General features: G+C 45.4%; 1 protein-coding gene across 6 annotated transcripts in view; it reads left to right on the forward strand.

Moving 5' to 3' along the window:
• PHF20L1 (PHD finger protein 20 like 1) overlaps positions 1–20,854 on the forward strand; it is a 1,153,412-nt gene that overhangs the window by 301,088 nt on the left and 831,470 nt on the right. For all 6 annotated transcript variants that reach the window (XR_011278670.1, XM_069621650.1, XM_069621651.1 and 3 more), the window contains one exon: positions 17–96. Coding sequence is in view for 5 of the 6 variants with exons in the window: in XM_069621650.1 (XP_069477751.1) it covers positions 17–96 (80 nt within the window). In the remaining variant the exon portion in view is untranslated. The remainder of the gene's footprint in view (positions 1–16; positions 97–20,854) is intronic.

A 20,854-nucleotide genomic window follows, 5' to 3' on the forward strand; every position in this document is an offset into this window, starting at 1 on the left:
ATGGTTTTTGTTAAAGGTTTATTGGCTTCTAAAGCGGTTGTCGTGGAGGATACAGTAAGAAAAGATGGCGACCATGTTCCTCCTATTGCTGGTCAGGTATGAATTGGTCTAGTTTGATTGCTTGTGAAATTCCAGCATGTGTTTTGAGGGGCATGAAATAATATATTCCTGTTTGTTTCAGGTAGAGAGAATGACTGTCTGCTAACTCACAGTTCATACATACTTTGTTCCGTGCGTGTTTTGGGCCTTCTACCATTCTGGGAGTAGTAGGTCTGAAAGCGTGTTCTGCCTTTGGCAGAAACCCTTGGGTGTCCCTGCCTAGGCTTCAGTGTGTCTGTGAAAGGAGGAAGCAGGAGAGGAGAGTACCACTCCTATAGGGAGATTTATGTGTATGCTTCATCCGCTCTCCTAGTGAGACCCCCAGCACATTTTGCTGAACTTCTGGAACTTTTCTTTCAATCCTGAATGAGTGGAGCCTTTTTCCACTCATTCATTCTTGTGGGCTCGGTCTTTTGAACCTTCGTTCTTTGTATTATACCTGTACTTTGGAGTCTGTTGGCTCGATAGCTCTTACATGCATCTGTTTTACTACTGCAGCACACATCTCTTTATGCGAAGTGTTGGGGAGAATTCTCTAACCTGGAGAGAGGGAGACCCTTTTCCCACTCTCTCATGAATCTTTGTGTGATTTGGCCTGTTTATTTTGACTTTGGAGTCTGACAAACTCCATAGGCATCAGATTTGCATTGTGACACACAGCACCTTCAGTGCAGTGGTACAGGGAAGTCTCTTAGATTTCCCAAAGGTTTAAATACCTTCTCTTGGTGAAACTACTGTTTCCAAGAGCAGTGAAGGGAAATTGACTTTACTTAAATTTTGTAACTTTCTAGACCCAGCACACCCTATCTTAGGTGTGCTGGAGGGTTTACCTAGTATCACCTTTGTCTAGTTTCCCATGTAACATTTTTTGTTACCCTTTTCGCACTGAATGGCTGGTGGCAGTGGTTTTGTTTGAACTACCATGGTGTTCCTTTACCGCGGGCTTCGTTCGCAGCTACAGTAAAGCACCCACGGGAGCCATCAAGGGGGTTGTCCTGGACACCTCTAGGTGCACTCCAACGCTCTGGAGCGACTTCTCAGAATCGGGTAAGCAATACCGTTTTCCCCCACAGTACCTTGAGTTTGAAGAAAGTGTTCGTGTTGGCTCCTCTATAATGTGGCAGCTCTGGATCTCGACCTTTGAATTCCTTGGTCTGGTGACGAAACATAGGACAATGGACGGTGTCTTCCAGCAGCAGTCTCGAAGGGGTAACTGTGGCATGACTTTCAGCAACTTCTTGGTTCACACGGCGGTTTTGGAACTTTTCAGCAGCACCAACAAAGGACAAACTTCGCCCTGTCAATCTTCTTCGCTTCCTGCAGTCCCAAACTTTGGTTATGGGGTCCGGGTGAATTGGATCGGATCGATGGAGTGTCCTTGGGGGGCTCAGCACAGATTTGGACGGATTCAGCCTTTCTACGTCGATACTCAAAATGGACAGCAGGTCTCCTGGTGCTGGAGTTCTGCAGTTCTGAGAAAACTCCTAGGACCTTGGAAGATGGCTCGTTTCATTGTTTGTCTTGGGACTAGTTGTTCCCACCAGCTTAAGGGAAGAAGTCCTCTTCGGAGCTCCTCTGATGCATAGAAAACGGGGTCAGTACAGCAGTGGTCGCTTCAGTCTTGTTGTTAGGCAAAGTTTGCATGCAGTACCCTCTGGGAACACTACAAACAACTGACTACAGGTATAGGGAACCCAACCTTTGGTATACGCTTGTGCTACACAGTTTTGGTTGCGTGTTGACCAGCCAGGCTTATCTCAAGAGGGGTCAATGTGAGATGTAGTGGAGTTACATAGAGATTTACAGTTACTAGCATTCAAATAAACTTATACTCAAGGTTTCTTGAATAAACAATTATTTATCAGTCAGTTTGAATAAGCCTTCTTCAGAAGGGAGCAATATATTAGCAACATTCAAATACACTTCATGAAATACACACTCTTAATCTCTAGATCAGTAGATACCCTTTTGGGATGGCCCACAGACACTACCTACACTCTCGGGTGATTTTAATTGCTAGGATGCTGGGGACATTAATATATCACTGTTTTATTTTGAATCATATAGTAATAAGTGAAAAGATTATCCCCCCAGAAAGAGTCATTCAGTACAATAGGCTAAGCCAAAGTCAATGGGCAAAAGTCTTATATAGGATGATGCACCTCTGGTAGGTAAATAGAAATGTCTATGCACAAGTTCTTAGAAGTCTTTGATGAAAAGAAGAATCAAATGTAGGGCCACAAGCTGATTAGACTTCTGAGTAGTAGAAGATGCAAGCAACTCTACGGCAAGAGGTAAGTTCTCTCAGACTTTGTACAGTACCTTTAAAACGAAGAAAAGATGCAGCACGTGACTCCTGTTCCTGTGCAGCTCTCGCTGTTCCTGAGCATCAGTCGTGGGGACAAGAGGGAGGAAGTCGGGGGACTCCTGCAATGGGATGGTCAAAACTTGCAACTTGCAACTGGCAAACTTCACTTTCAGTGGCTGTGCAGTGTTTCAGCACCTCGCGTCAACCGCAAATAGCAACACTGCGGTTCCTGGCTGTCAACATGGACTTTCCTTGCTTCTGGGGTCCCACACTCTTTTGGGGGCTCAGGCTCGGTCAGTCCTGCTTCCTGGGAGTCCGGAGGATCTTCCTGGAGCTCTTGGCCAGCTTAAAAGTAATGCACTCAATCTGGGGTCCCGCACTCTGGCTATAGGGTTTCCATTAGCAACTCTGTGGAAATTCAATCAGCTCCGAGATGGATGTCCAGGTGGCTTACTATGGAGTTGATTGGTCCCACCAACTCAAAGGGAGAAGTCGTCCTTGCAGGGGCATCTCTGTTGATGCAAACCTGGCATTTCGGCACTGCAGCAGGGCTTCACCGGGCAGACGAACGGTCCAAGAGCTGCAGCAGGCATCCTCTTCAAGTTCTTCTTCGGTTCCTTCGTCCAGTGGTCGACTCTGCCTTCCAAGCCAAAAGACTTCCCTTTTTATACAGTTATCTCCCATTCATTCCAGCCTCGCTGTCAGTCACCAGCAGGGTGGCTGTCCTTGCCGGACAGTCAGCTGGCCAATCACCAAAGAGTTCATTTGGGTCTCCTAGGAGACTAAGCACAGGGAGTTTCGGGCACCTCCCTCACTTCCTGCCTACCCCAGACACCCTGGAACCAGAGGCGGGCTTCCCTCGTGAATCCCGCCAAAGGCCAAGCGAACAATGGCACCACACCTGGTTTGGCGCGCAGAGTAAATGTCAAGAAGGACCTTTCTACAAAGAAATGGCGAAAAAAGACAACCGGGGCCATTTTGACAAAAATGGCACCCTTGGGTGCTTTACTGCAGCTGCGAACGCAGCCCGCCGTAAATGTACACCGCAGTCATTAAAACGAATCCACTGCCACCAGCCATTCAGTGAGGAAAGGGTAGCATTAAAATGTTACATAAGAAGCTAGACAAAGGGCATACTAAGTAACCCCTCAGCACTCTATTTAAGCAATATGACCCGAGCGGCGGGGGCATTACCGACTAAGGTAATGCCCCGGGGGCCATAGTTATAGGCCTTTAACGAAGGCCCTGGGGCATTACCTGAGTCGGTAATGCCCCCCCCCCCTTCCCCCCTGCGAGGGTCATACTGCTATTAGTACTCCGGCCAGCAATATCTGCATGACTGGGGCACTAAAAGCATTTTTTTTCTGTTCCGAAACACTTCAGCGTTTCCGGACCGAAAAAAAAAATGACCCAAGAAAATAGCTGCCGGGAAATGGGGAAAACGGAGTCCGTTTTCCCTTTCCATGGCGGCCATCGGGAGCGGATGCGCTGGGAACACAAGTATTCCCAGCGCGTCCGTTCCCGAAAAAGGATCAAAAAGAAGGTAAGTGGGTTGGGAGGGCGGGAGTGGGACGGGAATAAAAAAAATATATATCTTTTTTTTTTTAAAACTTACCTGCTACCCCGGCGAGGGAAGCCTCCAGGCGTGTGGAGGCGCGGAGCGTGGATGGCCCGCTCCGAGTCTCCACACGGCTGCAGGCTTCCGTCGTCCCTCAGCGGGGAAGCAGGAACAAGAAGGCAAGTGGGGGTTGGGGAGGCAGGAAAGGGAATACTAAAAAAAGAAAGCCTTACCCGAGTCCCGATGGGGGGCGATGGCAGCCTCTCAGCAGCGTGGATGGCCCCGCTTCCAGCCTCCTCATTGGCTGAGGGGATGCCACGCCCCCGGCTGAGGACAAGGCGCCTGGAATCCTGGCCGAGAACCCGGCGAGAGCCAATCAGAATGCGTGTTGCATACTGCTAGACTCTCGGCGGGTACTAATGTAAGTGTGTGCTGGATCTAGAAAGTCAATTTCACTTTACTGCTCTGGGAAACAGTTGTTTATCCCAGAGCAGGTATTTAAACCTTGGGGAAATCTGGAAGACTTCCCTGTGTTACTGCACTGAAGGTGCTGTGTGACACAATGTAAAAGATGATGCCTATGGAGTTTGTCAGACTTCACAATCAAAAGAAACGGTGTACAACATCTCATTGAAATACCTGAGAGAGTGGGGGGAAAAGGGTCTCGCACTTTCCAGGTTAAAAAAAAAAGTCCTCAAAATCCAGCAAAGTTGCTGGGGGTCTGAAATTAGCATATTTCTGAGAATTCTCCCGAACAGTCACCCTACCAACTTGTGTAGTACAGACTTATACCAAAGGGTGGCTTACATATTGCCAAGAGGACCTGGCTGGTGTAGTCTCCCACAGGGTTACTACATACAATCTTGCCTAAAAGGGAGTTAACTGCAAGCCCTCTCAGTTCAGGACCCATTTGTAACTATTTGGAGACCAGGTGGTTTTGCGCACTCACCCACGTTTTGGGCCTAAATTCATTTCGAAGTTCCATGTGAACCAATTTGTCGAACTTCGCACTTTCTTTCAAAACCCCACTAACTTGGCAGAAAGAAACCTCCATACGCTAGATGTGTGGAGGGCAGTAATAAACTACCTTGAAATGACTAGGCCACTAAGAAAGACAGACCAATGCTTTGTCTCTGTGGCACATGGTAGAGAAGGGGGAACCATGTCTGTAAATCATCGATTTCCACTTATGTTTTAAATTGCCTCACAATGTGTTAATCTCTTGCCAAGAGAGAGCCACTCTATGCCTAGAGCTCACTCTTCTCTGGGCACAGGGGCTACCATAGCATTCATCGCAAATGTTCCTCTAGATTCAGTTTGCAAAGCAGCAACCTGAAGTTCTGTTCATACTTTACCCAACACTACTGCTTAGATACACACTCGAAGTACGATTCTGAGTTGGACAAGCAGTACTAAGACATCTCTTTCCTACTCTTTCTTCACACATCCCACAGCCATTTCTGGGTACTGCTCGCTAGTATATGCACAGCATGTGATCTAAGCAGATTCTCAAACATCAGAAGACCTTCATTACTCACTGTAATCTTATTTCTGGTGGTTGCATCTGCTTAGATTCACATGCGCCCAACCTTCGCCCCTCTTGGAGTAGAAGGAACTTAAACATCTTGCACCTACGTTCTTCTGTAGTCATGCCTCTGTAAGGCTCCCTCGCTGCATAACAAAAACCTATGGGAACCTCGACACGTGAAGGATTTTGGGTACATTACAGGTCACGTTAGGGATAGTGTTAGTCATGCCAATGTCGAGGTGCCTTTTTGATCTTTGGAAAAAATGATGCAATACTCTGCAATTCCTGCCAGATGTCAGATCATATGCACAGCATGTGAGTCGAAGCAGATTCAACCGTCATAAATGATTGGTGAGTAATGCATGTCATGCATTTGTGTTTCTTTGTGCATTACTAGCTAGGTTCAGTGTACTTGCCTACCGCTCACATTTTATGAACAGCCTAAATGCTCTACCAGGTTCCAGCTGTAGTACAGATTGATACATAGAGTTGGATCTGCAATCCACTCGGATAGTTTTATCAAGTCCTACCTTCCAGAGGACATGGGAAAACTACCCTTACCCTGGTGTTACAGCTGGTGGGATTTGTGTAGGTTGGATTACATTGACTCCTGGTTGCATTGTATTCAAAGAATCCAATTAAGGCTACTATACTGTAAAGTACTAAAACGTGTCCACTTTGGAAAACCATAAGGCAGATGATCTTATTAATCTTACTAGTTGAAAAACTAGTGTAAAGAAACATGTCTTTGTACTAGAGGGGGAAAAAAAGCTGAGTTAATCCAAAACTTGTTGGATTACTAAATTGTTAGTAGGCCTATAACCCCTACTCCCAGAAGTGATCTGGATAACCATGATGGACAAAGGTTGACATTTAGTCCTCATCTCCCAGAAAGTGATGTAGATGATGAAGTGGAGGAAAATGCGATTGTTGATCCACCACCTACCCTCACCATACCTGTATCCGACACTCCAGCAGAGCTGCTTCTAGAATAGCTGGTTCTCGAATTAGAAAAAATGAAAATGCAGTTTGAACAAAGGAGAATGGAGATGCAGGCAGAAATGAGGGAGAAAGAAATGATGAAGAGAACTGCAGCTGGGCAGGAAAAAGATTCAGTATGAGCTGGACATGAAAAGGTTGTCCCTTGATTCCACTTACGTTTCAGAGTGCTCTGTCTGACGCCTCGAGGAGCAGGAATCCTGGTCTCCCCAAAGATTTGGTGAGTGTTAGAAAGAATTTTCATTTTAGTGCAGAATTCCCCCCACCTTAGAGACCCCAGCTCTTGCTGGACTTCAGGACTTTTTCATTTTAACCCTGGAGCGAGAGAGCTTTTTTTCTACCCCTCATGCGTTTTCACCTGATTTGGATTGTGTTTTCAGTTTTTGGAGTCTGACAAACTACATAGGCATCTACATTTTGCGTGGTGACACACATCACCTTCGGTGCAGTGTCACTGAGAAATTCTTTAGATTTCTCATAAGATTTAAATACCTTTTTTTGTGTGAACTACCGTTCCCAAGAATAGTAAAGGGAAATTGACTTTGGTTACTTTTCTCGTTGTAGGTCCAGCACACCCCATCTTATTTGGAGTGCTGGGGAGTTACTTAGTAGCCCCTTATCCTACATTCTCATGAAACATTTTGTATATTACCCTCATTACTTTAAATGGCTGGTGGCAGTATTTTCCTACCATTGTGCTTTTCTGCCACGGGCTGAATCCTCATCTGCAGTTTAGCACCCAGGGGTCTTTTTTCCTGCCATTTTCTGTCTGTAAGATCTTTCTTGGGTTTTACTCTGTGCGCCAAACCAGGTTTGAGCCCTTTGTTCATTTTGCCCTTGGCAGGCTTCAGCTCTGCTGTTTGACAGCCTAGGATGTGCATGAATGGGAGAAACCTGCTTAAAAGGCGAGGGTTTCGGGACTACAAGTCTGAGTCGACCACTGGGAAAACACCCGATGAAGCTTGCTGCATCCTCCTTGACCTTTGAATTGCCCGGGGAAGCCCTGCTGCTGTGCTGAAACTAAGAGAAGCTCTGGAAGGGACGACTTCTTCCCTTGGGTTAGTGGGACCAACTAACCCTGAGACGAACTCCACTGGATAATCTTACCTGACTGGCTGTACTTCTTCGCTGCTGCAGGAACCGAGTGCCAGGGGTCGAGAAATCTGTAGTCGAATGAAACGTATGAATTTCAGCTATGTGCTCCAAGAGTCTCTTAAGGACCCTGCAGAAGCAGGGTGGCCAGAGCTAGAGTCCCTTCACCAGAGGGCAGGACTCAAGGAGTGAAGGAAGACAGTGGTATCCGAGATCCGTGGTGGTGCTATTAACTGAGCGCTGAAACTGCAAAGTACTGTACTGATCTGAAAAGAGCCTGTAGCTGCCGACAACCTCCAAATTGCTGCTGCAGGAGTTCTCCAGACGTCCTCCCTCTTGTCCTCATGACAGAGGCTCAGGAACCCAGGATCTGCATTGCTGCAACAGGACAGAATCTAGCTGCTCCACTCTTCATCAAACCAGAGGTGATGTTTAGACTTGGGGTATTTTCTTCAGTGTCTTTTGGTGTGCTCTTCTAAGTTGAGACTTGCATTGGTTACTTTTGCTGGAGTTGATTCCAACTCTGCATTTCACAGGTTTAACAGATTGTGACTACACAAGTGATTTCTACAAAACTCTCTAACTTTGTGCAAAGACTTTTATTAACTAAGAAGTGCCTCACCTCCATAGACTGTGCTCCAATAGATTTTTGGCTGTCCTGGTTCCCTGCAGACTCTTCTCGTCCATTGACTTTGATGTTTCTAGCCCTCATAGGTGATAACTTGTTTTTAGGCGGTTATTGCTGTGAAAGGCTTGTCTAGACTTCATTGGAAGATTTAAGTATTCTCACATGCCCGGAGAACCTGATTAACCTTTTTCCTTCCTTTAACCTTTCCTGTATTCGAAGTATAACTAGTGATATATAAATGTGATATCATTACTGTCCTTCTGAATGAAGTCACCACCGGGTGTAGGAAGTATGTAAAAAGCATATCCAAAGAGTATCCACGAACAACTAACTTGTGCAGATTCTGGAGAAGTATTTTTAAAGTATATTTGATTGTTGCATATCGTGCCCTTTGCTAAGATTTTCATAGAAATGGTAAATCTTCCTGACCTGGGTCAACCCCAGAACCTTTTACTTTACTAGTGGGATATTGTTCCTTAATACCTCTTTGTGGGAACCTTTTTCCACACTCTCAGAATCCTTTTACTCTTTTAATGGGTGTCATGTTTTTGACTCTCCATAGTGTCTTTTTAAAGTTATCCTCTAACAACTTTTTTGCAATAAGTGCATGTTGCTGGTTTGCCCAAGGGGCTCCCCCTTTAAAATTTCTTTTACTACCCTTGAAAGAGCTACTGTTCCCAAGGGTAGAAAGGATCTTTGGATCTCTTTTACATTTTAATCTGTGAAGCCAGCACACCCCACCTTATGTGGAGTGCTGGGGAGATGCAATGTATCCCCTTTCACACTAAAACTGTAATACTGTTACAGGGACAGGCTTACCTTCAACGGCTGTTGGCAGTGATACCTTCTATTCATTTGATGCACTTTTAACACAGGCTGTGTTCACAGCTGCAGTAAAGGCATTTAAGGGTGCTCGTTTTACCAACATTGCCCCGTATTCTTTTATTCACCATTTTAGTCTTTCTTGTCCTTTCCTGTTCCTTCCCCTGACATCCAGGGCGGGAAATTCCTTTGTGTTTTTTTTTATTTTTTTTTTTTATCTTTGCCGTGAGTCCCCTGGACTCCCCGCCAGGCTCCAGTCTGTCTGTGAGGGCAGGAAGCGAGGGTGGAGTCCAATCCTCCACAGCCCTTTGTCTTCCTCCTTGCCTGAATGGGGACAAATCCCAGTGGGGGGCTGGCTGGCTGTCCTGATTGGACAACCAGACCGCCCCTTGTAAAATGCGGGGAGAGAAAGCAGAAGTTGTGTTGTACTTCCTGATGAATACTGCTAACCTGGAAGCTGAAGACAAGTCGACCATTGGAACCGAAGAGGATGATTAAGGAAAAGTGGCAGAAACGATTTCCAGCGACATGAAAGCCCTGCTGTAGCCCTTCTTTCCAGTCGACCCGGGGACACCAAAAACTATGACCCAGAGTCTGGTGAGATCCACTAGATACAAGAAGACCTGCTTTTTGAGCCTTCCCACTGTTTGCTGCCACCTTGTGTTGCAGCAATACCCTGGTACCTCGAGCCGCTGTGCGGTGCATGGTCTTCCCAATTCTGAATCTCGCTGAAACTGCGTGGGAATCCTGGTGGATCTCCAGAGACACAAATCAAGTCCGAGAAAGTCCCCTCAATAGAGTGCTGGACCTTTGTAACGACGAGAATTCGACCACAATTTCTTTTTTCTTCTGTGCTCCTTGAAATGGCGCCAAATCCGCAGAACCGCGTTCAGCCACAAGGAAAACTTTGCCTACAGCCTACTTCATTGATTCCTGCTGCAATGTTCCTTCTGAGGTCTTGCTTTCAGTCACCATGACAAGGAATCCACTGCCTGGGTATTTGGCTGCAGATCCTGATGTTGACCTGCTGCAAAATCTTCAATGCTGAGGTATTGTGTTGGCTTGGGTATGTACTTACCTTAAATCTTAGGATTTCTGTGTACCTCTGGTGTTTTCTGTGATGGTAAGGCCTCTCATCCAGTGCACCCAGTCCCACTGCTAGAATCCTGCCAGGGTGTCTTCTGTGAAGCCCATGGACCCTCTTCCAATTCTACAAGTACTCACATGTTTGCCCAGTCTTCCTAAGGAACTCTGATTTTTGCTACTTAAGAACCTCTTTTGACACTGCCTGTTGGACTCTAGATCCTAGTGACCCCCTTCTGCCACTGAACAATCATGCTCCAATAATAAGTCAAAGACTTTTAAGGGATTGGGTATTTTGCCTAAAAATGAAACTAAGTGTTTAAAAGTTATTTACTTGTAAAAGAGTTGGTTGGTCACTGTAACTCTCTAAGAGTGAACAGTTAAAACATGTCTTACTTACCGTGGATGTGTGATGCACTATTCTTAAAAGTATGGTTAACATCTTTCTTTCCTTAGAAACTGTTTTGCCATTCTAATAGAAAGGAGCTGTGAAGGTATATTACTCACCTGTGATTAGGTTGTGCCTCTTCCCAAAAGCAATGTTGGTTTCACCAGATTATGCCTTTTGGGATAATTGTATGAGTGTGCCCTAACTAGGTCTTGCTTCCCCTGACTTGCTGCTAGCCTGTCCAGAATGTCTGTATTAGGTTGGTGCCTACCTAGAATAAGAGTAATTCAGTAAAGTGTAACATTAGGATTTACTTCCCCTGTGCTATCTAACCCAGAGTCTGTGGTTCTAACTGTCCCTTACAAGTCATACATCAGTCACTTGTATAGCTGGGAAATATCTAACATGGACTCCTTGTGAGATTAAAGAAGTATATGGGTTTTACTTACCTTGAGTTAGCTGTGTGCCATCCAAAAATAAGTTACAAGAGTTACTGCTTATTCCCATCTGTGTTTCACTGATCTCAAAAGCACCTGTAATTGAATATTTACACCCTTAGGTTTTACTCACCTATTACAACTGTGTGTTATCACGAAAGTAGTTATAGGTTTTTACTGTGCCTGCAATAAGCGTTCCTCAGTTCACAAAAAGTATATTGTCCAGTTGACGGATTGTGATTTGTACTGAGAGTCACTGTACAACTGCTAGGGTCTACTGCCCTTGCATTTCTGAATATAATTGTGAAGTAACCATTGGTTTTTAGTCTCCAAGAATAGGTGTTACCTATATTGAATGTGTATGAAAAGGTTTTGAGTTCCCTATAACTACTGTTAGGTGTTCCAAGTAAGGCTTATGATTTGGTCTGTGCACCTGCAAGCATAGTGTTTTGAATTGTGATTGCATGTACTGTGTGATAGTACGTCTTTACCCCTAGATTTATCTGGCCCTACCTGTATTTAAATAAATCCTTTGTCACATACATAGTGTTTCAGTGTTTCTTTGGACCATTTTTATTATTTCATTTGTACTAATTCTACAGCCCTCTCTCCCAACCTAAGATAAGCCTGGCTGCTCTGTCTACGGTACCATGAACTCGGGTGGAACAGCCTTATACTACGAGTGGAGTCTTGTACTGCCTCAGTTGAATGGTTTTACTAAGCCCTTAGTTGGACTTCTGGAAAACTGTTCTAACACCCTTTTTAAAGAATGCTGATTTAAAAATTGATGTTAAATAAATATTTTTTTTTAACTGAAACCTTCGGTGTAAGTGTTACTTTGCTATTTGTATTTGAGAATTTCATTGTCACAGCTCTACAGCTCACATTTACCCCTCCTGGCTGCTCAGTCACACTACCAACGTGTGTAGTACAGACCTATACCAAAAGGTGAGTTACCTAATACCAAGCAGATAAGTGTTGTGTAGTCTCACGCAGTGTTACTACATCAATTCATACCCAACAGTGAGTGAGTATGATGCTAAAGCTGATATTCTTGATTGGCTGGGTACTTTTGAGTTTACATGTAAAGTGCAAAGTATATGTGAAAGTGAGTTTGTTCTATGTTTGTTTGTATACTTGTATTGCGCCGAAAGCCCTCGGGCATCAGGGCGCAGGAACAGATAACAGACAGATGCATTACAACAAATAAAATAGATGGCTAGCATGCTGAGATGTCATGTGATCATAATTATTGAAACAAGTGCGTTCCATGGGTAATCACTAGGCTCCCCCAGAATGGCTGTTATGTAATTGAATGATGATAGAAACAAGATCAGTTGGTAGAAACAGCCCTCATAGCCAGGTTTTGGTAGACCCTGTCCCAATACCTAAAAAGGTTTAGGGACGACAAGAGAGATGATAACTTGCGGGCATCTTGAGTGTGTGAAAGCCTGAAAAATCTCAGATGGGTGGATTAAGGGCTACAGGGTGAGTCCTTATGATTACTGCAGGTGTAAACAAACCAACCTTTGGTATAAGTCTGTACTGCACAGTTTTGGTAGCAGAGCTGAGCAGCCATGTTTATCTCAAGAGGAGAAATGTGAGCAGTAATGCTATTAGAGATCTACAATCGCAGGTGTCCTAATGAACTCTTACACTCAAGGTTTCTTGGTTAAATACTTATTAATTTATTAACCATTCAATTATAAAACATACAATAGAAAGAGGCAATCATATAATCGCACACAAATATACTTCAATACTGTACACTAAGTTTCTGAATCAGATAAGACCCTTTTGGGGATGGCCCACACACAACCTACAACCACAGGTAACTTTAGTAACAAGGGTGCTGGGGACATGAATATCTTACTACATTCAGAATACTTTCCAGGGGAGTAAAAGGCAAAGGTTATTAGAACATAAAAGGTTATAATGTATTCTTAGACAGTGTTAGATATTTTGAGTTCACCAGAAGAGTCAGTTCAATTCAATAGGCTAGGCCAAATTCAATGGACTAAAGTCTTGCATTGGACAAAGCAGTTCTGGTAAGTAGACGGAAAAGTCTCTGCACAAGTTCTTAGGAGTAGTTTGTAGCAAGAAGAATCATATGTTGGGTCGCAAGCTGATTAGGCCTGTGAGTTGCAAAAGTTTCAAGCACTTTCACTGTCTTATTTTACAATACCGTACAAATGAAGAAAAAGAGGCAGCTGATGACTTCATTCCAGCCTAGCTGTCACTCACCCAGCAGGGTGGCTGTCCTTGCCGGACAGTCAGCCAGCCAATCACCACAGAGTGCATTTGGGTCTCCTAGGATACTAAGCATAGGGAATTTCGGCGCCTCCCTCACTTCCTACTCACCCCAGACACTCGGGCGCCAGAGGTGGTCTTCACTTGTGAAGCCCGCCAAAGTCGAATGAGCAAAAAGACATGTCTGGGTTTGGCGCACAGACGTAAACTCTAGAAGGACCTTTTGTCATGATCTCTGCTTCCAAAAGGTCAGGGTTTTCCCAACTCCCTTGGAAGCAAATCCATAACCCAGGTTCCGAGTGCCAACCAGTCCCAATTGGGACCTTTTGGACCCAGTCCTGGCGCCAGTGGCACCAGGCTCATAAATATGCCCAGTCCCAGCGCTGGAAGCGCCGGGCTCATAATGCTTGGGTGGACTTACCTGCAGCAGACCATGCTGCTTACTTGCCTGCCAGTTGAGCCTCTGATCCTCTTCTGTTTGGAACTACTTTTCCTGTTGGGTGGGGCTGGAGCCACTCCCTAGAATTAGAACACTGGAACTCTTCTGGAAGGCAGGAACTCTTTTCTTACCAGGAACTCTTTTCTTACTTAGGCGTGGCTGTGGAAGGAGACACCTAAGCACTACAGGAGGCTATTTAAACCACACCCGGTGTATGAATCTTGCTTTGCGTTATTCTGCACCCTCTGCAGCAGGACGCTCATCGTGTCTTCTGCATCCAGTCCTGGGCCTAAGGAAAAAGGCTTACCATCCTGAATCCAGTCTTCAGCAACACCTATAAAGACAAGAAAGAACAGGTTAGCATTCCGGCATCTGAAAGGCAAAGGTTTACCTACTCTTCGTGCGCTCCGGAGGTCTTCATACTGCATTCCGGCATCTGAAAGACAAAAGCCTACCAACTCTTCGCACGCTCCGGAGGCCTTCGGCGCTGCATCCGCATTTGAAAGACAAAACAAGGTGCGTTTAAAGACATTGGGGAACTTTAATACTCACGTGCCATTACTCCTTTCCACATCTAATCCAGTGGGTATTCCGGCACCCTGCAGCAGCTCCGGACTCGTACCTGCAAAATAAAAAGACAGTTAGAGCGCATCGAGAAGCAGGCAACAAGCGCTTACTCACGTGCTTCCAGGCGCTTCTATTCATCACACGGGCTCAATCTTCAACTCACTTCAGCCCGTCATCCGCCATCGCCGGAACCCTGCAAAACAAGAGACATCATTACTAAAGACTTTAAAAAGACATTTGAATGACTCGAAACTTACCGTTCGTGCAGTAAACGACGGACAGCAGTCCTCTGAAGTCAAGAGGCCTGCGCTACCTATCCAGTGCAGAAACTGGCTACAGCCCCCTGCCCCGAGGCAGATGGAGAGCTCGGCATTCACTTACCTAAGGTGAGAGCGTTAACCTTTGGGGGTCTACAGGAGAGGAGAAGAGGAAAGAGATAGGGACACCCCAATAACCCCAGTTCATTAACCCCATATTTTCTATCTGCAGACATCTTACTCTACACGTCAGGCATACAGTGCACAGAGGTCCAGCCCAAAGAGCCAACCGGGTGCTACACATCACCTTTGAAGATACGGTAGTCGCCCAGTCAAGACCGGCGCCTCTGCGAGAATCAGGTGAGCGTTACACCTTTCCACAAAGAAATGTCTAAAAAAAATAAAATAAAAAAAAAAGACCGGGTCCTGTTTAAACAAAGGGGGATCAGATGCCATCTTGAAAAACGTGGCTGCCACGATTTAACGTTACCGGAGGTACGAATAGTTCTCGGTCAGGAAAAATCATGGTAGTTTGTTGTAAAACCACTGCCACCATCCATTGTGAGAGCAAAGGGTAGCATTTGACTGCTGCACGAGTATCTAGACACAGGGGAGGCTAAGTAACCCCTCCAGCACTCTATTGTAAGATAGGGTGTACTGGGTCTAGGAATTTAAGACTAGTTAAGTCAATTTCACTTTACTTACTCTGGGTAACAGTAGTTTATCCCAGAGAAGGCTTCCCTGTGCCACCGCACTGAGGGTGCTGTGTGACACAAATGAAAGATGTCTATGTTTATGGAGTTTAAACCACTCCAAAGAAAACATAGGTAAAACACATATCAAAATATATGGGAGAGTGGGAAAAAGGCTCACACACTCTCCAGGTAAATAGAATCAAGTCCTCAAAATCCAGCTGGGGAAGGGAATTCGCACATTTTTAAGAATTCTCCCTAATAATGGTATGAGATGCCTCTTCATGCTGGAAAGTTGTTTTGATGCCTGTTCACTAGAGCTTAGACATCACCTTGCTGACTCGAAGGAACTGCACCCCAAGAAGCTAGCACTGGCTTCTGACTGTGGGTAACCAACAGGGCCGCTTGCAAGCATTCTGGGGCTCCTCACAAGAAAGAGGATGGGGGAAAAAGCCTAACCAGTATAACACGAATGACAAGGATCATTCCAAAAATTCCCCTTCAAAAGAGGGCCACAAACACAGCAAGGGTAAATATCCACCTAAACAGCCTTTTAGGGCGCGTGAAGCCTCTGGGCCCAAACTAGAGCGAAGTTACCAGAAAGCCCCACTCCAGAAAACATTTGGGAAATGTGTGGTTTGTGGGTCTGTTGACCATGTGAAAGGAGATCCCCTTTGATAAAGCTTCAGGGTTCCCCCCTTTTTTGGCTTAGCATTCACACATGATGTAGATATTCCAATGACAGGGGCCAGTTTTCACCCTCCAGCTGAAGAACCCTTTGATGTTCAAGCTAGAGATTCTTTAGTATCTCTGGTACTGTGGGAACAGAACACAAGTCTATAATCAATTTCTGATAATATTAAAGAGCATTGTAAAGACTGTGCACTTTTAAATGGTTAGGACACCCCTGCCATTAGAGATTTAGGCCAGACTGTGTTCGATGAAAGTTTGTTTCAACATGAGGAATTTGCTAAGGCTCCCATAATGCTTACCAAGTTAGCAGGAGGTCCAGTCCAAATGTGTACCATATGGCCAGCTATCATTAAATGTAAGGACGTGACTGTTAGAATCACTGTGAGGGAAGATATCTCAGCGGGTTGCGCGCTCGCTGCTGATATGAGTATGATCTGCAGGTTCGAATCCCGGCAAGGCCAACTCGGCCTTTCATCCTTCCGAGGTCGATAAATGAGTACCAATTTCAGTTGGGTGATATTGAATGTAAATATGTGCTCTGTAAAGCGCTTTGGATTAAGGCGCTATATAAATAACACATTATCATTCAGAAGTGCCAGGTATTGTACTCTTGGCAATGACTAAGGCCCTGGGTCTAGTTTCCAGCACCCCAAAGCCCCCTTCTAAGAGGAGAGCTAACCAGGAAAGCAAGGGAGGCAACCTTAAGAGACCTTCCAACTGAGACCATGGGAAAACAGTGTCTCCATGGGAGAAAGTGCCCCAAGTCCAAAACTTTCACCAGGAAAAAGGTTCCTGTAGAAAACCTAGAGGTCACCCCTGTGACCCCAGCACTAGCTGAGGCTGAGTTGGTGCCAGAATAATCCCCAGAAGTACCATTTTCAAAGAGTCAGCAGTGGAGGAGATTCATCCCGGTGGAAGATCTGTACCCAAGAGACAATCCTGAGCTGCAAACTTTGATTGCAGAAAGTGGACCCTCAAGGACTGATTTCAGTAGGGGACTGAGATCTAGAAGGCCTGCACCAGCAGGCAGCATCCCAAAATGAAGGCCAAACCCTGGAAAGCACAGGCTATACTGGGAGGATTGACTCCTCTACATTGAGCCTATGGAGTCTATTCCAGGGGACCTGAGGAGAATGGAGGTACCCTAGGAATTGGGATCCAAATTCCTATAGTTGGCACATGAAGTCCCCCTTGCTGGTCACTTAAGAGGACCAAGGAGAGGATATCATTGTTCTTTTAGTGGTCTGAGATGGGTGCAGAATTTGAGAAACACTGTAGGAGTCACCACACTTGCCAGTTATCTGGTAAAAGTGGTGTCAAGGTGGCACCCTTAGTGCCTCTCCCAGTTGTAGGATTCCCCTTCGAGAGGGTGGGGATTGACATTGTTGGTCCCCTAGACCCACCAACTTCTTCAGGCAACCAATTTAAATTGGTTGTAGTGCACCATGCCACTAGGTACCCTGAAGCTATTCCAATGAGAACTGTTACTGCACAGGCAATGGTTAAGCCACTAAATGGCATTTTTACCAGAGTCGAATTTCCTGTGGATGTCGTATCTGATAGGGGTTCAAATTGTTTGTCCCACTACATGCAGGCCATGTGGAAAACCTGTGGGGTCACCTACAAGTTCTCAACTGCCTACCACCCTCAGACAAATGGGTTGGTAGAGAGGTTTAATAGAACAATGAAGAGCGGGATTGAAGCTTTAGAAGAACCACTTCGATGAAAGTGGGACCTCCTTCAGCCATGCCTTTTTATTTGCTTATAGAGCGGTTCCTCAAGCTGCAGTGGGCTTTCGTCCCTTTTGAGTTATTTTATGGTCATCCTGTCGGAGGCCCTTTGACCCTGATCAAGGAGGTTCTGGAGAATGCTCCTTCCCTCAAGACAGTAAGGATTACCGACTGTGCTTGGCCTCAGACAGAGGAAGGCACTGATGAATGACAAGCATCTGAGAACTTGAAAGGTGTTCACAGCCAACACATTCTCATCATGGTTCCTGTAAGACAGAATGTCTTACAGGACAAATGGTCTGGACCCTTCAACGTTGTGGGCAAAACTGTGGAGAGGTCAACTATTTGTTAGACTGGGGCAACCCCAAGGAAACCCTTGGGGTCTTTCAAACCAATCATCTGAAGGCTTGTTTCCAGACCAGAGATAGGAGCTTTGCTCTTAGCCTCTGATCAAGAAGAAAAGGAGAGTAAGCCTCTCCCAGATCTTCTCCAGGGACACTCTTCAGATCGATCAGTAGAAGGGTAAAACTCTACTAATCTGGCAGTTCAGCCACAGGAGGCGTGCAAAGCTGTGTTAAAATAGTTTGCCCCTCCGTTCTCAGTTACACCAGGCTTGACCCCTTTGGTCCAACATGACATTGACACTGGTGATAGTGTGCCTGGTAAAAGCAGGGGCTGCAGGATGTCAGATAATGTGAGGAATCCCATAAAGCAGGAGTTCAACAAGATGCTTGACCTCACAGTGATTGAACATTCCACAAGTCCACGGGCTAGCCCAGTTGTGTTAGTGCCAAAGGCAGGAAATAAGGAACTTGGATTATGTGCCTACTATAAGGATTTAAATGCAGTTACCCAAACTGAAGCCCATCCCTTGCAAAGGACAGATGAACTGGTGGATAAGCTGGGCTCAGCAAAAATACCTCTGTACTTTTGACATGACAAGTGTTTATTTGCATATTGCCATGACTCTCCATGCCAAGGAGAAAACAGTATTCTCCACCCGAGAAGGCTTGTACCAGTTGAAGGTAATGCTCTTTGGTTTGAAGAATGCACCTGCCACATTTCAGAGGATGGTGAACTATGTTCTGAATGGGTTGGAGATCTTCTGCATGGCATACTTAGTTGATATTGCAATGTTCAGCCCTACCTGGGAAGAACATGTCAACCACCTAGGATGTGTTGCAGGCCTTTAACAGGTAAATCTGAAGCAAGCAAATGCCAAGTTGATCGGAGTAAAGTGGTCTACCGTGGTCCTGAGGTAGGAGGGAAGATTAAGCCCTTACCCAGCAAAGTACAGGCTGTGCAAGACCGGGCCACTCCAACTACTCTCAAGTAAGAGCCTTCGTAAAACTGGTTACTACAGGAACTTAATTGAGAATTATGGGGCTATAGCTTCTCCTCTGAATACCTTATCCTCTCCCAAGTCCCCTAAAATGGTCACGTGGAATGAGGAATGTTTAAAAGCCTTCAGAGAGCTTCAGATTATACTTGGGCCTTCGTAGTCCAAACTGATGCGTCCAACACAGCAATAGGAGTGGTCTTGAGCCAATTTGATAGTGATGGCAGGAAGCACCCCATCTGCTTTATTAGTAGAAAACTGAAAGATGGGGAATTCAGGTGGGCCACAATTCAACGTGAATGTTCTATTGTGTGGGCCTTGAAGTTCAGGCCGTACCTCGATGGAACTACTTTCAGGATTCAAACTGACCACAAACCCTTAAGGTGGTTGCAGATGAAAGGAGAAAATCCACAATTGCATATGGTCCATAAGCCTACAAAGCTTTGACTTCACTTCTGAGCACAGGTCAGGTGCCCAACATAAGAATGATAAATGTCTCTCCAGAAAGTATGACCGACTGGATCAAGAGATTCATCCAGGAGTGGATTTAGATCCTCCTGTCCCTAGCCTGGGAGGGATGAGTTTTAGGGAGATTTATCATTTTTATGTTTCATCCCCTCTCCTAGTGAGACCCCTAGCACTTTTTGCTGGACTTCTCTACCTTTTTCTTTAATCCTGAAGGAGCAGAGCCTTTTTCCACTCATTCATTCTTATGGGCTCTGTTTTTTGGATCTCTTTCCTTTTGTTTTATTGTCCTATGGAGTCTACTTTCCTCCATATCTCTTTTTAAGGCATATGTATTCTACTATGGAAGCACACAGCTCCTTATGGGCAGTGTTGCTGGGAACCCTTTGGGTCCTCCTTTGAGATTTTTTTTTTGTTGTTGTCCTAGAGTCTCTACTGTTGTAGATACTTAGTATCTCCTAAACATTATAGCCTGAGAGATTGGCACACACCACCTTCAGTGGAGTGCCAAGGAGATTCTTGGTGTTGGGGAGAATTCTCAGAAATGTGTTAATTCCCTTCTACCTTGGTGACCCCAGCTCTTTTTGCTCGACTTTAGGACTTTGCATCTCATGTAATTTTAATGTGCTTTATTCTCTTTCGTTTGACTTTGGAGTCTGACAAGCTCCATAGGCATCATCTTTACATTGTATCAGACAGCACTTTCAGTGCAGTGGCACAGGGAAGTCTTAGATTTCCCAAAGGTTTAAATACCTTCTCTTGGTGAAACTACTGTTTCCAAGAGCAGTAAAGTGACTTTACTAACCTTTTGTAACTTTCTAGACCCAGCACACACTATTTTACAATAGGGTGCTGGAGGGGTTACTTAGTATCCCCTTTGTCTAATTTTTCATGTAACCTTTTTGTTACCCTTCCTACAATTAATGGCTGGTGGCAGTGGTTTCCTTTTTACTACCATTGTGTGTTTTTACCGCGGGCTGCATTCGCAGACTCAGTGAGGCACACGTGTGCCCATTTTGTCAAAATGGTCCTAGTCTACTTTTTTCACTGTTTCTTGTTGGGCAGGTCTTTCTTGAGATTTACTCTGCGCGCCAAATCAGGTTTGGTCCCTTTGTTCATTTAGTCTTTGGCGGGATTCACGAGTGAAGCCCGCCTCTGGCTCCAGTATGTCTGGTAGGGGCAGGAAGTGAGGGAGGTGCCCGAAACTACCTGTGCTTAATCCCCTTGGTTACAGAAATGCACCCAAAGGTGATTGGCCGGACGGCATGGACAGCCACATTGCTGCGATTGACAGCTAGGCTGGAATTAATGGGAGAAACCTGCATAAAAGGCAAGGCTTTTTCAGCTTGGAAGGCTGAGTCGACCACTAGACGAAGGAATCCGAAGAAGAACTTGAGAGATGCCTGCTGCAACTCCTGGGCCGTTGGTTTGTCCGATGAAACCCTGCTGCTGTGCTGAAGCTCTGAATTTGCCTCAACTA

The sequence above is a fragment of the Ambystoma mexicanum genome, chromosome 5q, assembly GCF_040938575.1.
Source record: "Ambystoma mexicanum isolate Mex_15411 chromosome 5q, UKY_AmexF1_1, whole genome shotgun sequence".
NCBI lineage: Eukaryota > Metazoa > Chordata > Amphibia > Caudata > Ambystomatidae > Ambystoma > Ambystoma mexicanum.